Here is a 22482-nt window from a genome sequence, read left to right on the forward strand (position 1 = left end):
TTTCTACCAATCTAAATAGTGTAACCACTAACCTGTCCCCTTGAATGTCAGAAACGCTGCATCTATGTGGGTCTTTAAATGGTTTAATTCTTACTGTATTTCCTACAGTCAGAGGCAGGTTTGCAGGGGGACAGGTTACACTTTGGTGTACCAGCTGCACTTAGGGGTTAGACATTATTCTTAGAGCATTGTTAACACTTCTGAAAAGTCACCAGGATGTACTGGAATACTTCACCTGGTTTTGCATACTGGCCTGAGTAAATATGATATGAACCAGCATGGGCCATTTATTTTTCAAAGCCTTTTTAGGCCAAACCTTTTTTTGGGGGGGTCACTTAGCACTTTGAACACGGCTCTTTTATTGACATTCACAAGTTTTTTTTTCTTCTTCATTTATTTGTGTTTATTCTTATCCTTAACTTCTGATGAAAGATCTATACCAGGTCACAGCTCAACTGTAAAATATGAAGACTTGCTAATCCTCAATTCATTTAACGCTTGAATGGGAATCCCACTTTACAAAAAACACACACTTTTTAAAAAAAATGTGTATAAAAAAGTATTTCTTTCAAATGTGCTGCGATGCAAAGAGAATGCTCATTAGAAAAATCAATTTTTTCAACCCTCGTTTGACACCAGTACAAAACTCTGGACAGACCTTTACTCAAACCACTCATCCATAACTTTCCATACTTACTATTTACTGTGCCTAATCCATAATTTTGACAATATTAATTCATTTTAGAATGAATGGAGTCATTGTTCTTGCATTAGTAAAATAGAAGTCAGTTCTGTTTAGTTATTGAATTACACCAAGCTAATAATTGAATTTAATATCTCATTGCTTTGTAGGAAATCTACATTAGATTTGTAGGATAATATTTTTAAGCAACAGTTTCCTAGTTGTAAAAAATATAGGAATCACATATGTCTTGTTTAAACAGCAATAAAACAAATTGTTAAACATGGTTTAACAAAATGAGCAGCTCGGCTGCATTAATCACTGCTTGACTGAGTGTGTGGAAGTTAGAAGTCTGTGAAGACCTAGAGTAGGGGCTCATGTATTGCAAATCATAAAAAAATTACGAATAGGATAGCATTGGGAGATAAGGGAGGCAGGCCACTGGAGACATCCTTTAATGAGTACACACTCATATAACAACACAGTGACCACCCTGAGGCCTGTCCCCTCCAATGAAATAATGCTATAGAGCTGTGTAGTTTTTGTGCTTCTTGGTTATAAGTATATTGAAGAACATGCAGTTAACAGATAAACTATCTTGTTGAGCTTCATTTAATATGAATTCTATACCGTATATCATCAAGGGAATGAAGGTTGGAGGTCAAGTTTACAAAACAGTTCAGAAACATGTTCCTTTCTGCTGCATTCTATTGATCACATATTATTATTATTATTATTATTATTATTATTATTATTATTATTATTATTATTATTATTAATAATAATAATAATAATAATAATAATAATAATAATAATAATTTATTTGGCAGACACCATTATCCAAGACCACTTACAGGTGTTGCAGGGCAGTACAGTATTACAATGCAAGATTAATATTTAAAGACAGTATAGTTTACAGTAAATGCAAATAATACTACGAAAGTACGATATGAACTAGGAAACAACAAGTAAGGATTACAATAAGTTATATCTACAAAGAGTGCAAGGGTGGTGCATTAGCTGAGGATCCAGTAGCATGGTGCTTAGGTCAGGCAAGTCCAGTGCATAGTAGACACTTTAAACAGGTGGGTCTTGAGGAGGCAGCTGAAAAGCAGTGAGAGATGGAGCAGTCCTGAGGTTCTCTGGTAGCTGGTTCCACCACAGAGGGGCTAGGGAAGAGAAGGAGCGGGTACGGGAGGATGGAGAGGCATGACCAGACGACCAGTAGAGGAGGAGCAGAGATGGCGAGAGGGGGTGTAGGGAGACACAAGGGATTGGGGGTAGGAGGGGCAGGGTGGTGAAGAGAGGGGTACGCAAGAACCCATATTTCAGAATATGTACCTTTTTATTCATTTTAGAGTATTATCAAAAGGAATGAGTGATGTAACTGAAGAAGATTCCCATGACATCCGCATTCACCTGGAAAAGCTACAGAGGAGGCGAAAGGTGGTGGACCTTGCCTTTGTGTACAGAAACCAGATCAGCTGCCTCTTAAAGATACTCAAAAAGATGTAAGTCAAATTCAACTTTGTATTGTTATTTTTTTCTGTTCAGCTGTTTCTACAGAAGGGCCAGGTCATGGAATTCAGTACTGTAATACCCCTGAAGCTACTTCAGGACTGTTAAAGCCTCACATATCAGACTTGCTCGGCTCTTTGGTCACATATCAGCAGTATTTTACTACAATAATGTCAAAATCATTGAAAATCTAATTTTGAAAATGCCAGACCCCTAAAACCCCCACTGCTGCATTTCATTTGTGGCTCTGGGTTAAAGGCCCTTGCAATAGACTATATTCCCTGTTGGGACGTCTATTTCTAAAGATAACATTTCTGATTAAAGATGCAGGCTTTCTGTCAGTGCTGAAGTGTATGTGCTCTTATGATATGAAAACAGGGCATTCTGAAGCAATGCTGCTAAATGCATGTCCACCATAAAGATTAAACATATATTTAGCTTAATTCCACAAGGGGTTGTAGTGTATTAGCAACATTAGTGTTACTGACTTGTTATAGAATATACAGACTTTGTGACTTCATTATAACCTATTCAGGTGTCACACATCTGAAGTGTTATTTTTCAATGATTGCGTGTTGAAACTGACTACTATAGCAACCTCTCAGGACTCTTGTTACAGAAGAAGCATACATTATTCATTGCATTCTTTATTATTTCTATCAATTAAAAAAAAAAAAATTATATATATATATATATATATTGCATTTTTTTATTTAAATGCTCCATATACTGTATGTTGTTTTTTACTGAAATGTCATGGACATTTATAGCAGGCAATTGTGTTCATGTTCTGGATTTAAGTCATACTGAAAGATGAATAAACATATCCTGGAAAAAGCTAAGCTTTTGTGTTTACTAAACTGAAAAGTAAAAAAAGCTATCCATAATATTGTCACTAGAGGGCAGTACATTCTCTATATAAAACAATATTATTTAAACAACACTAGTGATTGCGGTTTTCTTTGTGTTACACTATAGAATGTTGCGTACTGCAGAATCGCTTTTCATGAGTGATGTATTGCTCAAAGACCATCCATTGGACGGCACAGCCGAATGATCGATTCTATTGAAATCAGACTCAGAGCAGACTTGAAAAAATGTTGCCATGTAGGATCGAGAACTGCAGGGTGCATATAGTGTACCTGGAGACAGCAGTTTTCTTCACTAGTTTAACATATTAGACTGTGTTTTGTCATTGGACACTCGATGCTCCCTGTAGTTATATTGCTTAAATAAATACGTGTCATTACCAGAGATCACATCACACTCTAGTTGGTGTTAATATTAGTGTTTCTTAAATGTATTGTTCTTTTAATCATTAATTCATAATATTAGTAAATAATGAACTTCTGTTGGCACAGCTGGCAAGGTACCAAAACAATACAGTGTTATACATCACATGTACTCTAACAACATTATGATTTCAACACCAAACCTCATCATATGAACAACCTTTAAACATACAGCCCACTTTATTTTAATGTACTGTAGTATAGCAATACAGTTGCTGTTATTTATTGTAGTAGATTTTCTTTCTTTATTTATTTATGTATTTACATTTCCTTTTATTTAACAAGATGGTTTTCCTTTAAAATCCCTGCTATGATATATCTGCTGTATTTGAAACGTGAAAGACACATGCTTAGGTGTACTGTACAACAGATGATAACACCCTTTGATCTCCTGCCATAGCACTGTGTGAGTGCCGAGCTTGTTGATTTTATTTTCCACAAAGGAAAGGAAAATGGAAGGGTTTAGTGTTAACATAGACTTCCTGCTCAAGCGTGGCATTCCCGTGAGATTCTGAGCTCTTGCCAGGAGAGAGATGCTCACTAGTGAAAGGAAGTACTTTGCTTACTTTAACGCTAGCCTTTCTAATGACAAGAAAGAGGTGACTTAGTGGAATAGGAACCCCTGACGCAAACACCAGCGGAAAGCATCGGTTTGTTTTATGAAAGAAGCACACTGTAGGATTGCTTTGTCTGCAGTTTTTTGTTTGTTTTTCAATTAAAATGGAAATCGGATGGTTTTCGCTGTCAGATTTATAAAGGTTGATGGAACTGTTCTGCCATTTGTCAGAGTTCATAGTGCTCTTTCTGTTTTATCCCTTGTGTTGACTGTTCACCCCTTTCACTTTCATGTTATTAAACATGTGAAGAATGGGTGTGGGTTTAAACATGAATGGTGCCACATGAAAAGAGAATTCCTGGGTTTGTGTACTGTTATGGGAATGTTTTTTATTTAAACTTGCATGAAACAATGATGTCAGCAAACACGATTCCATGGATGTCAGCCCATAAAAGAAATCCTCATCTATAAAGATCGTCCTTGACAAACGGGGTATAAATTTGTCATCCAGTGATGTCACGTCAGTGATTAAAAGAGCTGATGCAGCGATAGTGTGGATCTAAAATAACCTTCATTTTGCAGGTCAGATTGACACAATCAAACCCTGCAATTAGTTTTGTATTGCAGGATTGTTTTTGAGGGATACAACATTTGTAATGTTTATAAATAAATCCTACAACAACCATGTCAATTTGTGTTGCCATGAGCTAGACAAACCCAACACAGCAACAAAAGCATTTTGTTATTTAACAATTGATAGTGTTAAGGGATAAAGTATCTACATAATAGCCTTCCTAAGAATTGGTTTTGTTTTAAACAAAACATGATTTAAATGTAAGTGCAGTCACTGCCGAATCCATGCAGATGTCGCCTCATTTGCGTGTTAGCTTTGAGCGATAAGGGGAGGTTTATTTGAAAACGCAGATGCAGCTGATCCCATTATGGGAAGGGGAAGGAAACAATAAGGGGTGAAAGAGAGTGAGTGAGTGAGCAAGAGAGAGAACACACTTTTTCCAAAGTTCTGTTATACAGTTCTAATATTTTAAAAAGTAATATAGCTGTGTAAATTGTGATGTGGAGCGTGCCTTCGTAAACTTCAGGATTTGTCTGAAAAAAAGCAATGTTGCTAGGAGACAGCAATGCAAGCAGAAAGAGAAGTTTCCACAGCAGCTGGCTTTTAGGGAGCTCAGCCCACTACACGTGCCAAGATTTAGATTTAGGTTTTCTTGGACGTGTTTACATTTTCTTGTTGACTCATGAAAGTCTTTGGTGAAAAAGTTGGAACATGTTCGAGCTAATCTTGATTGCTAGAGAAAGTCGTATTGCACAGGTATCCCAACCGTGCAATACAACATTTTGACGTCACAAAAGTGCAATACGACATTTTTTTTTTGCATGGGCCAAAGGATAAATATAGTTACTATCCACGTAATTATATATATATATATATATATATATATATATATATATATATATATATATATATATAGCATAATGTACAACAAGTTAGCATATATAAGCATTTAAATTTCAGAGATGTTGGGTTTAGTGGCCAAGAGTTGTGTCGCACAGTGAAGAACTTATCTGAAGCAGCAGAAAGGAGCAGCAACTGGCTGCGGTTGAGGCGGAAAGATTCTGGCTGGGGATCTCAAGCACAATAGAAATAAAGCAACGCTGATGTACGGGTAAGTAAGCTGGGCGGAGTTGAGTGGGGGATGGAGGGGCGTGATGCTGGGACACCAGAATCACCGTTGAGCCCTCATGAGGTGTCGTGGGCTAGTTGACGAAACACCGAGCATGGAAGGTGCCCACTTGAAGACTCCAGAGATGTACTCTACGTAGCTCAATCCAGACGGTTGTCATGCTGATGCACTGGGGAGGCCGCACTGTGGTTGATACCCGGAGCCAGCATCGCAGGCAAAATAAGCTGATCCCTGGAGCCAGCATTACACTTCAGCCATCAACACCAGGCAGAAGGATATCTACAGATGGATCACATTAGTTTACTGTAAAGCTACGTCTTAGTTGGTGCTTATCTTGGCGAGAGCCGAGTTCAAATCAGCATGAAGTTTAAACATCTACTCTCATGTAATGGAAATCATGTGAGAATAACACCTACTCTTAAAACTCAATGTACCCAATTCCATCCTTAAAAATGAATGGTTAAGTTGTATTTTTATTTTTATATTTTAATGCATACATATGATAACTTGTTGGACATTATGCAATAACATGTCTATATGAAACATTGTGGTTTTGGATTGGCTTACCAGACTCTACTGACATTTTATCTTATCGAATTCTGCAGGGTTTGGAGACAATAGAATCACAATACAGGCTGCAACAGCAGGTTTTCTGGGTCTCAAAACATCTATTAAATGAGAAAGAAATGATATATTATGCCTCAGCTTACCTACTTATACTCTCCATTTTTTGAGTTTTTTGTATTTATTTTAAAAGCAAGTATAACTGATTGCACATTGATTTCCGTGGCTGCCTTTACTATCTTTGTATTCTGTCTGCTTGTGTTTACAGTGACATAAGCACTAATAGGATTTGCCTTAGATGGAAGCGCAGGACAGTTCCTTGTATTGTGATTAGGTTGAGGGCTGAACAGAAGTCCAATTCCAATGCACAATGTCTCAGAATTAATTTAGGGGCAGGTATCTCAGGAGTTTAGTTTAAAACTTGACACCTCTTGTCTCAGATAAAGATACAGTTTTGGGAACAGCTCTTTAGGAGTTAAATGTCCAGATTTAGTTTTACCTTGCTTGAGTGCCACGTTTGGTACGTGAATAAAATTGCATTTTTGCAAAACTGTTAACAAATAATGATACTGCAGCTAGCAAACCCACTGGAGAAAAACAGTAATTGTGAATCCATTTTAAACCAGAGGCAGAAAATATGAAAACCAGATATCAAAAACCAAGATAATAAAAAGTGACAGTTCAAACCGATTATATTTATTTCTAGTCATAAGGCTGGCACAGTTGAGGTTTTCCACTGTTAAAAACACCATTCCAGTTAACTGAGTCTATTTCTAAAACATTTCTTGATAAAAGGTTACATCGAATCAATACATTTTTTTTATATCTGATATTTGTTCAGTCCTGCCATTTGTCTTCAAACAATATGTCAAACAGTATCCATATCATTTTCAAATGGCTTGTTACCCAGTGATGCCCACCTTTCTTGCACCAGTGCAACATTACCAGTCATTTGCAATCCTCTGTTGCATATACAGTGAAATGACATCCTGAACATGAAATATTACTGTACATACGGTTTTTAAATGAGTTAAGCTGATAAAATAATACTCTATCATTTTAAACATTGTACTTTTAGATGTACTTTTTCAAGAGATTTTATTTGCATAATTATAATTTAAGGTTGTCTCCTACAGAGCTATTTCCCCTGACTGCCTTCCTACCTAACTACGCAAATGAAGAATGACAAACTACATTCCAAAATACCATTGAAGTCTGCAGCAGATATTTTAAAGATTGTACAGCCTTATAAAACATAGATATAGCCTACTGGACCTCATGTAAATGGCTTTTTACTAAATGGCTGTTTTTATACAATATTAGTATGATAAAAATCATACCATCCCTACTGGTAATACTTCTAATAATAATAAATATGACTAATACTATGTGTAGGCATACCCATACATAGGTAATAGGCTACAGTAATTCAGGTAAAATAAGTATTACTGTAAAATATAGAGATTTTTCTTTAAAAACAATGACCTAATATACTAGCACAGCATCTCTGCAAAAAGCAATTTCTGTTTCCTGTCTTATTCGTTTACATGGCACTACCATTCCTTATCTTGTGATGCAGTATGGAACACTATTTAAAATAGATTGGTTCATTGTTTAGTGAAATGTGCATTTATTAAAATGTTTTTTTTTTCAGTTTTGTAGTGAGCCTGCACATGGGTGCTTGTGTGTGTGGGTGTTTGGTGATGGCAATTGGGTTTAATTGAGTGATTGATGCGTGTCTGATTGAAAAGTGTGCAATGTGGCCAGGAGGTAATGGAATGATTGGTTGTCAATTACCCCTGGTCACACCCTATCAGAGCACAAATAATTGTTTGTTTGGGGGGCTGGGGGGGGGTTGCTGTGTCAAGAAGCTCCAGTGTGCTCACTGGACCCGAAGGTATTGTGCTTCTCGTGCAGAGGTGTGCTTTTTGTGTGTGGAAAACAATTACTTTATGGTATTTCAATGTAGAAGTATATTACAAACATTTGAAAATGGATGTGGAAAGTAAAAATGTACGCGTACATATATTACTGATACTTGAAAATGTTGTACAATATGACCTGTCAGAGCTGAAATATTCTCTATTTCAATTATACAAGTTTTAAAGCCACAAGTACATGTCATCATACAAACTTAAATACACTAAAGAAATAAAAAAGTGACCAATGTTTCTGCCTTACAATTTGTTGCTGCTTCTAGAATAGCAGACAGTTATGAAGGCTAGAGAAAAGTACTGCCCTTTTCACATTTACAATTATCACATTCATGGCTTCATTTGAAGTAACTTTGACAAAAGGTTTGCTGTATGCTTGTAGGCATCAACTCTACAATAAGAAATTTGATGCATTTGGTTGCCAGCAGAATTTTACCACAGTTTGAATTTTCCTATGGAATAATACTTACATTTCAGGTTGCATTAGGCTATAAGAGTAAACATTGTATTGAAATGTGTTTTAACCTTCCAGGTAATGTGTGATTATTACACAATTTTAGGACCCTCTGTATGTGCGTGCACTTAGAAGAGTTTAGCTTATTTAGACCTCTGTGGAAAAGGGGCCTACTTCTGAAACATGTATTGTTTATCCATAATTGAAACTCTGTCATAATTGTCTATAATATGTTAAAAGATTAAAACATATCTTTTTTTGAGTTTTGTTTAGATTTGCTTAGGCTACCAGTGTTTTTCATTCATTTTGGGAAGCAGTGTGGTCCAGTGGTTAAGGTTCAGGGCTTGTAACCAGAAGGTCACTGGTTCAAATCCCACCCTGTCACCGACTGACTCATTGTGTGACCCTGAGCAAGTCACTTAACCTCTTTGTGCTCCCATCCTGTGGATGAGATGTTAAATCAATGTCCTATTGTAAGTGACTCTGCATATTATGCACAGTTCACAGCCTACCTCTCTAAAGCGCTTTGTGATGGTGGTCTACTATCAAAGGCGCTATATAAAGATATTATTATTAATATTATTATTTGGAACCTGTTCTGTATCATCATTAAGCATCTATGGGATACCATCAACAAAAACAACTTCACAAGATATTACGATACTGGCCAAGTTAATGTGCCATCCCATGGGTTAGATTTTCAGGGATGCAGGCAAATGAGAAACCACTAGATTAATTATTATTATTATTGGTATAAATTGTGTCTTTGGGAAAAGGCCAAGGTTAATTGTTGGTGGGCATTTAAATGGAAACACAGCCAGTGCTTTGAAAGTGATTAATGAACCCAGCTTTTATTGTTTACACAGCCGTGTCACATAGGATGGCTGTAAAGAAATCCCTTAGTCAAATTTCCACATGCAGCTGTCAAGATTTGGACAGTAACTCCAGTCAAAGGGCTGAAATCATAAAATAATGGGAGCTAATACTGTAAATAATGAAACTATGATAGTTGTCCAGCAATTGTAATGTGTTTGTGATGCCATGAATATAGACTTGCCAGATCAGTTCTCATTTTTAATTGTTGGTATGTTGCTCACACATAACATACAGTGAACAGAGCTAAGGAAGGGCATGCCTGCCAGTGGCAGGAAAGTTCTGAGAGCAAAAAATCGAATTTGCCAGCTGTCTCATGAGCGCTGTCAGACTTGCAGATGTTCCTCGCTGGGTGACAGTACCTCATTAGTACTGCTAGAATATTCTGTTCATCTTAACTTGCACAAAATAGACTGACATGGAAGGTAATTAGCTGAATACACAGGTGTTTAAGCCATGTATGTATGTGTTTACGTACTTTTGGAGACTTGACAGTATACCTGGTTCTGGGAAAGTAACAGGGTCAATCCTGTTTATTTGAAGAGAGGGAGCCATTTAAAAACGAATAAGTGCGTTCAAGTGGTGTCCTGTTTTTGGGAAGTTGTAATCTCGTGAGACGTCACAGCAGAGTGATTAAAACAGGTTTAAAATGCAGATGCAGTCCTTGATCTGAGGATTTTTCAGTGATCTACAGAAAACACAATAATAATAGATACAACACCTAATAATGTAGACAAAAACACACAGAAGTCTTTTACAATACAATTAATTTTATTCCTTTTTGTAATCAGGATTTGGTTTCTGAACAGCTTTTTTTAAAATAACTCATGCATTACAGTTTTGTATATATGACCCACTGTTTCTGATACTGTACAGTATATGGTTTGAAGTGTATAGTTTATCACAGCACCAAAGTTTTTACTCTTAGATAATTCAAAGTTATGGGGTTGCAAAATTATTAAACAAAGATTGCTGTAAAGAGTGTTGTAAAATGTGCACTGTACAGTGGCACAGCAAGAGAGGCAGCATTCTGTTTAGCTTAAGAGGAGGGAGGAGTACTGCCAAGGAGGCAACAGCCAATGAAATGTCATCTTTCATTTATATGTTGATGACATTTGTTGTCATTATTGTTACACAGTTCCTATGAATAATATGTTCAGTGCTTCCATAGTCTCCTTTAATGCATCTGTAAGAAGGACATTTAAATAATGTGGAAACCATGTGGATTTTGCTAGCATGGTACGCCAAACTGTCATTTAGAGATAAAATGAGGGGTTCAAAGATATCTCTAAATCATTTGAAGATATTGCGAAATAACTTCCTGTTCATTTACAGATATCTCAAAATGAGCAGGAGGTTATTTCAAGATATCTCTAAATGACTTCCAGTGAAACTGCTCAATGTTTTGAATAGGGCTGCTACAATTAAATCGAAAATTGATTTTTCGACTGATTCCATTCCTCATTATATAAATCGATATAAATACTGGATAATCGATTCAATAATTACATTTTTGTAATGTCGGGGGGGGGGGGGGGGGGGGGGGAATGGAGAGAAAATGTATGTGGGCAGTACAATCATCAATATTTATTCAAACGATTTGATTTTGTGTGCCCAATTAATCGATTGCTATTTTGAGGCTTAACTGACAGCCCTAGTTTTGAATGGAATTCCTGTCTATTTAGAGTCCAAATGAATAGGAAGTTATTTCGAGATATCTAAAAATGAACAGGAAGTTATTTCAAGATATCTTCAAATGATTTAGATATATCTTTAAATCAACAGGGAGTCATTTAGATATATCTTCAAATGATTTAGAGATATCTTTTAAAACCCTCATTTTAAGATATCTCTAAATGACAGTTTGGCGTACCATGCTAGCAAAATCCACATGGATTCCATATTATTTAAAGATATCTGTAAATCAATTTGAGGTATCTTTATTTCATTTTTAGATATCTCTAATTGATTTACAGATAACTTCAAATTAATTTTAGATATCTTAAAAACTGCACAATTAAAGATATCTGGAATTCAATTTGAGATATCTGGAAATGTTTTACAGATATCGCTAAATATTTCAAGATATCTTAAAATGCAATTAGAGATATCTCTAAATGATAATTTGGCTTGCCATAAGTAAATCCCAATTCTCATTTGTGGAATACACAGCTATAGCAACATGCACATTTTTTGTAGATGGGTCATGTGTTGTCATATCACATAGACCAATTTAGAGTAAATGAAATCTAGACAAGGTTACGCAATAGCATTTCATTATGCAATTCTTGATGTGCTAGCGTATAATAATATGAGCTGCTCAGGCATACTTTGACTAGAGGCAGGAAATGGTTACACATTCTATCAGATCATGGTTGTGTAGCTGTCAGACAGGAAGGAAGTATAAACATATTTTCATTTCCGTAACAATGGAGAACCTTAATTGCTCTTCTCCTAAACCCTCAAAGGTCATTTAAATAGTTAAATAATGCATATGGCATTTATTTATTGATACATTGGATACGGAAATAAATACATAAAATAAAATGGGGTGGTAGGTTGTAGATTGTAGGTGGTAGGTTTGCTTTTAACATTTACAGTAAAATTTGGAAAGATATTTGGGAAAAAAACAGCAGTGAGCATTGTTAGCACCAAAGATTTCTTTGTTACATTTCAGTTATAGAAAAAAAGAATGCACCAAGTTCCAGGAACTGGTATACCTGTGGTGGTATACCATTTCCCAGTATTCTCTGTATCTGTTGAAAGCTTTACAACTCTTTAGAAAAATTGATTATCTGAAGTTACTGTGCCACCTTCAAAGTTAAGAGGAAGTTAATAGAAAGAGATCTCAGTCGACACGCTCGGTTTTGTGGCTTGACTGCCCTCGCCAAGAGATAGTATTCATCAAATATATTGTATCCATGATTTATTCTACTGGCTGGGATGAGTTTTTTTTCTTCTTATAGCGTCTCTTTAACATCCTGAAAGGTGCTTTAAAAAACCTAAGCCTCTCTGTGAAAAGCCTTTGCAGTGCCTGGGCTGAACTGTCAATGAAACAAAACGCAGTGATTTGTATATAAACAGGGGGCTCAGCCACTGACAGCCAGACCTAAACAATTTGCTGCTGCCTGACAAATGACCTGAGACACAGTGCATATCCTTTCACTGAAATTGGTCTAATAAATTAAATCTCTTACCACACTGTGTCTATCATCTTCTTATTCAGATAAACAGCTTCCTCTGCTCTTCAAGTAAACAAACTAAAACCATGTGTGTGTATGTGTGTGTGTTTTTTTTTAGTTTAAATTTAAAGGGTTTAAAGGTAGATTATTTTATCTTAGCACAGACTTAAGCACTCAAGCTTTTCCATCTGAATAATGCTGTCTTGCCTACATGATTTGAAATACAACCTAAAGAGCGTATGTAATAGAGCAGAGATTTCCTTTGATCAAGCCAGGAAAGGGAACATTTAAAAAAAAAAAAAAGATACATTCCTCGTCAACAGAGCTTAAACATAATTTGAAAGATAACATTTTCTGATTCCCTTAAGGAGGAGAGCTTATGTGTTATTGTACATCTATTGCAGGTATTTCAACAGGGTAGAAAACCAATATATATATATATATATATATATATATATATATATATATATATATATATATATATATATATATATATACATATATGTTAACTGTGTTTATATACAAGATATGTATAAAATACATTTGAATTACAATTGACGCTAGAAAATTAACTTCAACAAAAATACATTAAGCTAATATAATAATTCCAGTAAAGCTTATGTAGTGTTTATTGCTGTCACTTCATAGATCTCACATTTTCCATTTTAAAATCTGCACACATTATGGTAAACCAGTATTTGATTATAATTAAGCAACAGAACTCTGATTAGAAGACATTACCATCTGGTAGTTGACAGTTGGGAAGGTACAGACAAAGTCAACTATTAAGGTAATACCTGATATTCACTGTACCAATGTGTAGTGTATTTATTGCCTTATAGCAGGATTGTCAAACTCAGTTCCTGGAGGGCTGCAGTGTCTTCTGGCTTTTCTTTCACCTGAGCTCTCAATTAGTTAATTGGTCTAATTATTATTATTAATTAGTCATTTAGCAGACGCCTTTACCCAAAGCGACATACAGAGACTAGGGAGTGAACTATGCATCAGACTAGGGAGTGAACTATGCATCACAACTGCTGCAGTCACTTACAATAGGACCTCGGTTTTATGTCTCATCTGAAGTACGGAGCACAAGGAGGTTAAGTGACTTGCTCAGGATCACACACAGTGAGTCAGTGGCTGAGCTGGGATTGAACTGGGAACCTGCTGGTAACAAACTCCTTACTTTAACCACTGGACCACCAATTTGATTAATTGGACACATTTAACACTTCTCTCCAAGCCTCAAACAGTTTAATAGGTAGGGTACCTTGAATCAAGTATTTTTTTTAATTATCAACTGTAAAAGACCTTGAAAAATAATAAATATGTTAAATTGAACAAATTAGATCAATTATGTTAATTGAGAGCTTAAGTTGGAATGAAAACCAGAAGACCCTGCGGCCCTCGAGGACTGGAGTATGACACCCCTGCCTTAAAGGGTACGAAAGCCCACATCAATTTTGTTCAACATTAACAGAGCTGCTGAAGTAAAGATGTTCCCAAATTGCAAAGTCCCAGTCCCAGTCAGAAGGGCACAGTATTTTCAATTTGTCAGTCAATATGTAAACAAAAAATGGGGTTAAACAATGGAATATAAGTTTATGTGAGTACATCTCAGTATCAATTCACTAAAACATGTTTTCCATTACATTTTTTTTTGCAGTGAATCAAGAAAAGTTGATTAAAAAATTTCAGTATTTGAATATATAATATATATGTAAAAGCAGTATTTTCAAGTAAGACTTGTTTGTTCAGTATTTTCTGTCCATTAGTCCATTAGTCAGTCAGTTGGGTATGAGAAGCACTGAAAAGTGCCTAAAAAGCACCCTTAAAAAGAATGCCATTTATAGATATGATGTCAGCTGCTAGGGACTTCTACAATCAATCTAGAAAATCTTAAATGGATAATAACATTTGCTTCCAAAAGACAGAGCACTTGTGTTACTGGAAATATAAAGATTAAACCAATTATGACATCACCATTTCCAGGTCAATAATTAATGGTTCTCAGAATGTATCCTATTTTAGCACAGTTTTATATTTTAAGGTTAGCCAAAGCATAGCTGTCCACTGTTGGGGAGTTAATTAACATTCGCTAAATGCCAATCACAATTACATTATTTGATTTCCATTACATAAGAGTAGATGTTAAAACTTCATGCTGATTTGATTTGAACTCGGCTCTCACCAAGATAAGCACCAACTAAGACGTAGCTTTACAGTAAACTAATGTGATCCATATGTGTTTCCATCCATTTACGTTTCCTTCCATATGATGATGTAGATATCCTTCTGTCTGGTGTTAATGGCTGAAGTGTAATGCTGGCTCCAGGGATCAGCTTATTTTGCCTCCCTGGCGCATCAGCACACACAACGGCTGCGATGCTGGCTCCGGGGATCAACCACAGTGCCGTCTCCCCAGCGCATCAGCATGACAACCGTCTGGATTGAGTTAAGTAGGGTACATCTCTGGGGTCTTCAAGTGGGCACCTTCCATCCTCAGTGTTTCGTCGACTAGCCCACGACACCTCAAGAGGGCTCGACGGTGATTCTGGCGTCCCAGCATCACCCCCCTCCGTCCCCCACTCAACTCAGCCCAGCTTACTTACCTGTACATCAGCGTTTCTTTCTTTCTATTGTGCTTGAGATCCCCAGCCAGAATCTTTCCGTCTCAACCACAGCCAGTTGCTGCTCCTGTCTGCTGCTTCAGATAAGTTCTTCACTGTGCGACGCAACTCTTGGCCACTGAATCCGACGTCTCTGAGAAACCGGGTTGTAGAGTGTGCCACAAATCTTCGACAACCCACTTCCACTGGGTAAACCCGGACTCTCCATCCTCGCTGTTCCGCTTCAGTGGCTAGTTGAGCATACCGCAGTTTCTTCCTCTCATACGCCTCATCTACAGCATCCTCCCATGGCACTGTTAACTCTACCAGGTGAACAAGGCGTGCTGATCCAGACCACAAGACAATATCTGGTCGAAGGTTAGTGGTGGCAATCTCAGGTGGAATAATAAGCTGTTGACCAACATCTGCCAGCATTTTCCAGTCTCTAGCAGCTTCCAGTTGTCCTGGGCGAGGATTGGTTTTAATACCTTTTCTTGGTGGTTGCTGTCCTGGGTGGAGGAATGTTGTCTTTTGTGTGTAATGTTTTGATAGAACAGGTGGCAACTTATTGGTCATGTTACGCTTGTCTTCCAATGCTAAGGCCAAACATCGCAGCACCTGGTCATGGCGCCAAGTAAACCGTCCTTGGCTAAGAGCCACCTTACATCCTGTCAAAATGTGACTTAATGTTGCAGGTGATGAACACAAAGGACATGAGGGATCCTCTCCTACCCAGAGGTTTAGGTTCTGTGGTGATGGGAGAAAATCATATGTTGACCTGATGAGGAAACTGATCCTACTCTGTTCCATTGACCATAGGTCTTGCCAGCCAATCTTGCGTTGTTCCACACTCTCCCATCTCATCCATTCTCCCTGCTTGGCCTGGGAAATGGCCTTTATACACCTCATCCTCTCCTCCTGCTTTTGCACCTTGTTGACTACCAACTTCCTCCTTTGAGCTGGGGCTGCCCTGTGCCCTGTAGGAGGAGCTGAACTGAAACCAAGACCCCCTCTTCCATGCTGAACTTGCCCCATGATATCACCAATTCGAAGGGCAGCCTTTGCATCTTCCACAGCTTTCTTTGCCGCCCACTTTCTTCCAGTTTTCAACACAGGTGCTGCCTTCCTTACGCATTTGTCGCGTGACTCTACTGATGTCATTTCCAGTCTGACCTTGGCGCACTTAAACTCCTCGGTTAGAGCGGAGACTGGTAGCTGCAGTATTCCTTTATCATAAAGTCCCACTCTGCTGAGGCAGCGTGGAACTCCCAACCATTTCCTGATGTATGAACTGATTAAAGCTTCCAGCTTCTCTACTGTTGTCAAAGAAACCTCGTACACAGTCAGTGGCCACAGCAACCTCGGCTGTAGACCAAACTGAAAGCACCAGAGTTTTAGTTTGCCTGGTAGAGCGCAGCTGTCTATGCTCTTCAACCCTTCCCCGTCGTACCATCTCCCAAGACTCTTCACTGGTTTCTCAGACACTGTTGGTATTGCCTCACCATTAATGAAGAATGTTTTATCTACTACTTTGCCTTTAATTATAGAGATGCTCCTTGATTTAGTGGGCTTGAATTGCATTCGTGCCCATTCAATATTATTGGTTAATTTGCCCAATAACCGATTAGTGCAGGCTACTGTTGTAGTCATGGTTGTCATGTAATCCATGTATGCTAGAATTGGTGGTAGTCGCATTCCAGAAGCCAAGCGCTCTCCTCCTACTACCCATTTTGATGCCCTAATGATTACTTCCATTGCCATGGTAAAAGCCAGTAGAGAAATGGTGCATCCTGCCATTATTCCAACCTCTAGGCATTGCCATGTAGTGCTGAATTCTGAAGTTGAAAAACTAAATTGCAAATCTCCAAAGTAGGCTTTCACTAAATTTGTTAAATAAGTTATATTAGAATTGTACAGACAGTATAATACATACCCCCATTCCCAATGGAAAATCATTTTTGTAAAATCGATAATGATACTATTTAGAATGGTGTACAGTACAGACTTGTTGTGTTGATCACAGGCTCTCACGTTCTGTACCTGCCACGTCAAAAGTCCTCATCCATGTTGGAATATTAAACAATGAAATAGTCAACCAAGTGGTGGACCCTCAAGACACATGGGTTTGAAGCAAATGCTTTGATGTTAAATAATTGTCAATAAAAAATCAGGTAATCCTGAGTTTGTACTGGCAGTAGATTATTTCACTGATTCAATAGACATTTTTGTTTATCCCTTACATAATGCATTTTCTTTATCCCAGTAACTACAATATAAAAAGGAGCAAACTTCCTTTGGGTAAAGTGAATCAACAATATCCAATTTGCACAGTGAGAGTTTTATTACAACAGTGAAAGCCAGTGTGTGCTTGTATATGAACCATGTACGTTAGGATCCCAAGCTGAAATACTCATACATTGCACATAAATAAATACATACAGTTTTCTCCTTAGCATGAATTTTGCACAGTTTATTTTACAGTTGTTGTAAGCGCAATTAACTCTCACATTCATTGACAAGAGCTACAGTGTCTTGGTACTGGCATTTTGCTTTGGAGATAATAACCTTCATGAAGACTCCTTGAATAGCTGTAGATTACGATGGATAGCCATATCTCTTTGCTGTATCACAGGGAACTTGTAAATAGTTCATTATTTCAATTATAGATAGTGTGGCACCTGGTAATCCCTAGTCAAAAGCTTGTTTTTAGTTGTTGCATGCCACGTTTGTGTTTGTGTCTGTCAAAACTGAAACCATGGTCAAGATGTATTTATTTTATTTCCCCAATTAATAAAAACAGCAGCTGTGCAATAGTAAGTAAACCATTACAGCTCTTAGTTTACTATATACACGATTATGTTGGACAAAAGCAGCCTTGATGGGAAGCTGAAGATCACATTTGGGTGTATATTGCTGAATCACAGTTTTGACAATTTAAATGAAACCCTGGAGTGGATTTTTTCAGTCACCTCAAGCTGCAAGTTTTATTCTATTGGTTTCACAGAATGACACCAGGACAAAGAGGGCTTAGCTCAGTTAAAGGTCACAGAGTTCATTTGTAAAGCTTTAGCATTAGCTCACTGTCCTTGCGAGCCAGTTATTCGTCATGACCTAGAAAGTCATAAAAAATATTGATTTGAATAGACTTTAATGTCGTAGGGAGACAAAGGAAAACATACGTTTTCAAAATGATTTAGAGGACAGATCTCAAGCCCCAGTGCACTAGAGTGGACATTTTGAAAAGAGCTTTGAAACAGACTTTAAAGTTGTAAGTGTAAAAAGTTGTTAACAATGAAAAGAAAAAATTACAGGTACATTATTTAAGCAGTTGTAGCAACACGGGGGACATATAATGCTACCACTACCAGAGCATGTGAGTGGAGTGGAGCGCTCATAACCGCCACTCCTTGCTCTCTTCCTCATTGAAACCGCTTGCTCCAAGACATTTATTTCCCGAGTCCGCTCCGCTCGCACGCCGCACCGGTGCATCTAATTCTGCAGCCAGCTCCGCGCCACTGCTAGTGTGTATCGCTTCCAAAATGTAGAGATGTGCGAACTGGTTCCTTTGAAATCGGGTACCCGGTTCCTACTTTGGTACCGACGGACAAGATACAAATATCAGGGATCCGGTTCCAGATTATTATGTTTTTAGTAAAGCTGATTATTAAAACATTAATTTCTATTAAAAATACATTTGATAAATATAATTGACACATTCACACTTAGAAAAAAAAAAATCTGCAAAATATTTACAGCAATTACAGGGTTTTTAAAGTCTTTTTTTTAATTATATTTATTTCCCTGGAGAATAATTCAGTCTCACTTTTACATGAAGTGATGAAAACGCTTTGGGTGAAGTGAATCTTCTGCACCTCGATGGGATCATTCGCAAGACAACCTCAAGCCGATCACTACACGATTTCAGCTATCTAAAAAAGTAATTTAACCCCAAGCCGATGGGGTCGTATTTTGGCTTGGGATCCTAACATACACTGACCCTTTTGCACATACCATGTGGTTAAAGATTTTTTTAATTTAGAAATTTGCATATACAAGCACACAATGGCTTTTGCTGTTGTAATAAAACTTTTACTGTGCAAATTGTATATTGTAGATGATTTTGTTAACTTTAATTATACAGGGTGATTTCATAGATTGCACAATATTGTCGGAGCAACGCAAAAGCTGCATCGTTTATGGATCATATCTTATATGTACAGTGTCAAATGTTTTTCCTTTGCAAACGGAACGGGAGCGGTGCCAGAGGCTTTTCATTCTCACACTCCATTCAGGAACTTTACCCACTCCACTCCACGCTCCTAGCAAAATGGTCCCACTCCACTCCTCGTTCCACTCCACTCCACTCCACGCTCCTAGCAAAATGGTCCCACTCCACTCCTCGTCCCACTCCACTCCACTCCACGCTCCTAGCAAAATGGTCCCACTCCACTCCTCATTCCACTCCACTCCACTCCACGCTCCTAGCAAAATGGTCCCACTCCACTCCTCATTCCACTCCACTCCACTCCATGCTCCTAGCAAAATGGTCCCGCTCCACTCTTCGTTCCACTCCACTCCACGCTCCTAGCAAAATGGTCCCACTCCACTCCTCGTTCCACTCCACTCCACTCCACGCTCCTAGCAAAATGGTCCCGCTCGCGTTCCGCTCCGCTCACATGCTCTGCCCACTACTTAAGCTTTCAGAGACTTTAATGAAGTTAACACTGGATGTATGAACTAGTATAATTAAGTGGATATCTGTATCCTTTGTGTGAATTCCAATTTTAAAATGTTTTACAGTCCTGCTGAGAGAACCCAGACTGAGCAACAAGATGTCTACAAAGTGCTAAAAGTCTTCCCTGATATCGCTGCTCAGATTTCGAATAGGGAGATGAAGCAAGTGAGCAAGATTGTAACACTGGAATCCTGGGAGAAAAGACACACAAGTAGGTGACCCCTTTCACATGGAAGTGGTATCCATTCTTTGGCTTACTAAATAAAGATGTCTCTCTGTCCCTATATATGTTGGAGGGCAGTAAGTTAACTGGTCCCTCAGACTGGATTTGTGTGGAAGTCCTCTATTGCAGTTTGACCACCAATGGGTTCTGTACGTCTGAGTAAAATGGTCTTAATAGAGAACTGGTTCTGATAGAGGGAGCTTCAGATAGTCTCTGGATTAAAAGGGATTGACAGTTATTTTAATATGAAGCTGATCTTTAAATGGAGTTGTTCACAAGGATGTATATATATATATATATATGGGTTTGAGATTACATTTGAGTACCCGCAGTAGAATGAAGACGGCTTAACAGGTTTCTTGAAGACTTCATTAGAAAGATACTGAAACCTGTTGAGTTGCATGCATACATAACAAAATATGGAATAAATAACTCCACACCAATGCAGTTTGTAAGGAAAGGCTAAGGAGTCATAGAGATTGAAGATGACTTCCATCGGGCTGTCAGAGAAGATTTGAAGTAAAATAAAATAAATAACTTTTACAAAACAAACAAAATCAGCTTGTGCTTTATTAATTCTAAGAGTACATGCCATTTCTAGTCTTCCAGAGGTGTATAGTGCTCTTCTTCAACATCACTTACATGGATCCTTATGCTAGACCCAACCCAACCCTAAACAAACTGCACTATAGAAAAACTGAACATGTAACATACAGCTCAGAAAATTCAACATGTTTTTGGAACCATCAAATACCAATAAATAATAATTGCAAAAAAAAAAAAAAAAAAAATACTTGATTTAGGACACATTAACATTTACTAATGTTTTTTCATTGAAATTTGTATACTTTTACCCTGACTCAGTTTGCTTTGCACACCATCACTTATTGATGTGGGAATTTGGGACCGGAGCTTTAACCTATGCAATTTTCTTTTTAATATATCGTTTTAATTATTGAACTGTTATTTTACATTATTTAAAAGGATTAATATTTCATTAACTGAAATAGGCACTTTGAAGAAAATAGCTGGTTTCTGTTTAATGCAAATGCATTCATATGCATAGCAATTGCAAAATGTTGTTAAGTGGTGAAGAATAAACAGATTAAATAACTGAATATTGTGCATGCATCACAAGAGTAAAGTAATACTATTAGTGATATCACATTGAACAAATACATGACTAAAAACTGCACTGTTTGAGTTTTAATTAATACATTTTACTCAAAACCCAAACCACATGTTAGGGGTGCAACTAAACTCAAGGAAACATATTCATGTTTGGAGGACAGAGTTTTCTTGTTTGTAAAGACTGAAGGACAGGGTTTTCTCATTGGTTAAGAAAAAAGGACATGTGTTTCTTCTTGGAAAAGTGGGAAGGACAGGGTCAGTAGAAAAGTGGGAAGGAAAGTAAACCCTGTTATTCTTTTCTGTTGACATTTTTCCCATTGAGAAAACCCTTTTTGGCACTTTTATAAGTTCCCTTGGCAGTAGAAACTCTAATACTTTTTTATTATTATTGATAATTACGGAGATTAAAGAAGCTACATAATGACATGTATTCAAAATAGTATCATTATCAATTAAATATATAACATTGGGAACTGGGGTATATATTATACTGTCTATATAATTGTAAAATAACTTAAATAATAAGAAAATAAGTGCTCTGTCTTTTGGAAGCTAATGCTGTTATCCATTTAAGATTTTCTAGATTGATTGTAGAAGTCTCTGGCAGCTGACATCATATCTATGACTGGCAGCTGGGTATTCTTCTTTTTAAGTGCTTTTTAGGCACTTTCAGTGCTTCTCAGATCCAACTGACTAACTGACTAATGGACTGCCAGAAAATGCTGAACAAACAAGCCTTACTTGAAAATCCTGCTTTTAAATATATATTATATATTCAGATACTGTAATTTCTGAATCAACTTTTCTTGATTCACTGCAAAAAAAAATGTAAAGGAAAAATATGTTTTGTCAACTGATGGTTTTTATTAATCACAGACTGGCAGCAGACATAAACCATAACATATAATGGGAAAACATCATTGACGTAATTTTACATTTTCACTCACATTGCATTGGAGAGAGCACACCCTCATTATAAAACTAAATCAAAGCTCAGACTATTACTGTACTTGAATAGGAAGTATT

General features: G+C 37.2%; 1 protein-coding gene across 3 annotated transcripts in view; it reads left to right on the top strand.

Annotated features, from left to right (window-relative positions):
* Positions 1-22482, top strand: part of cnbd1 (cyclic nucleotide binding domain containing 1) — a 70289-nt gene that overhangs the window by 1660 nt on the left and 46147 nt on the right. For all 3 annotated transcript variants that reach the window (XM_033998889.3, XM_033998890.3, XM_033998888.3), the window contains exons 4-5: positions 2041-2193; positions 20168-20313. In XM_033998889.3, coding sequence (XP_033854780.2) covers positions 2041-2193; positions 20168-20313 — 299 coding nt within the window. The remainder of the gene's footprint in view (positions 1-2040; positions 2194-20167; positions 20314-22482) is intronic.

Source organism: Acipenser ruthenus, chromosome 4 (genome assembly GCF_902713425.1).
Source record: "Acipenser ruthenus chromosome 4, fAciRut3.2 maternal haplotype, whole genome shotgun sequence".
In the NCBI taxonomy this organism is placed as follows: domain Eukaryota; kingdom Metazoa; phylum Chordata; class Actinopteri; order Acipenseriformes; family Acipenseridae; genus Acipenser; species Acipenser ruthenus.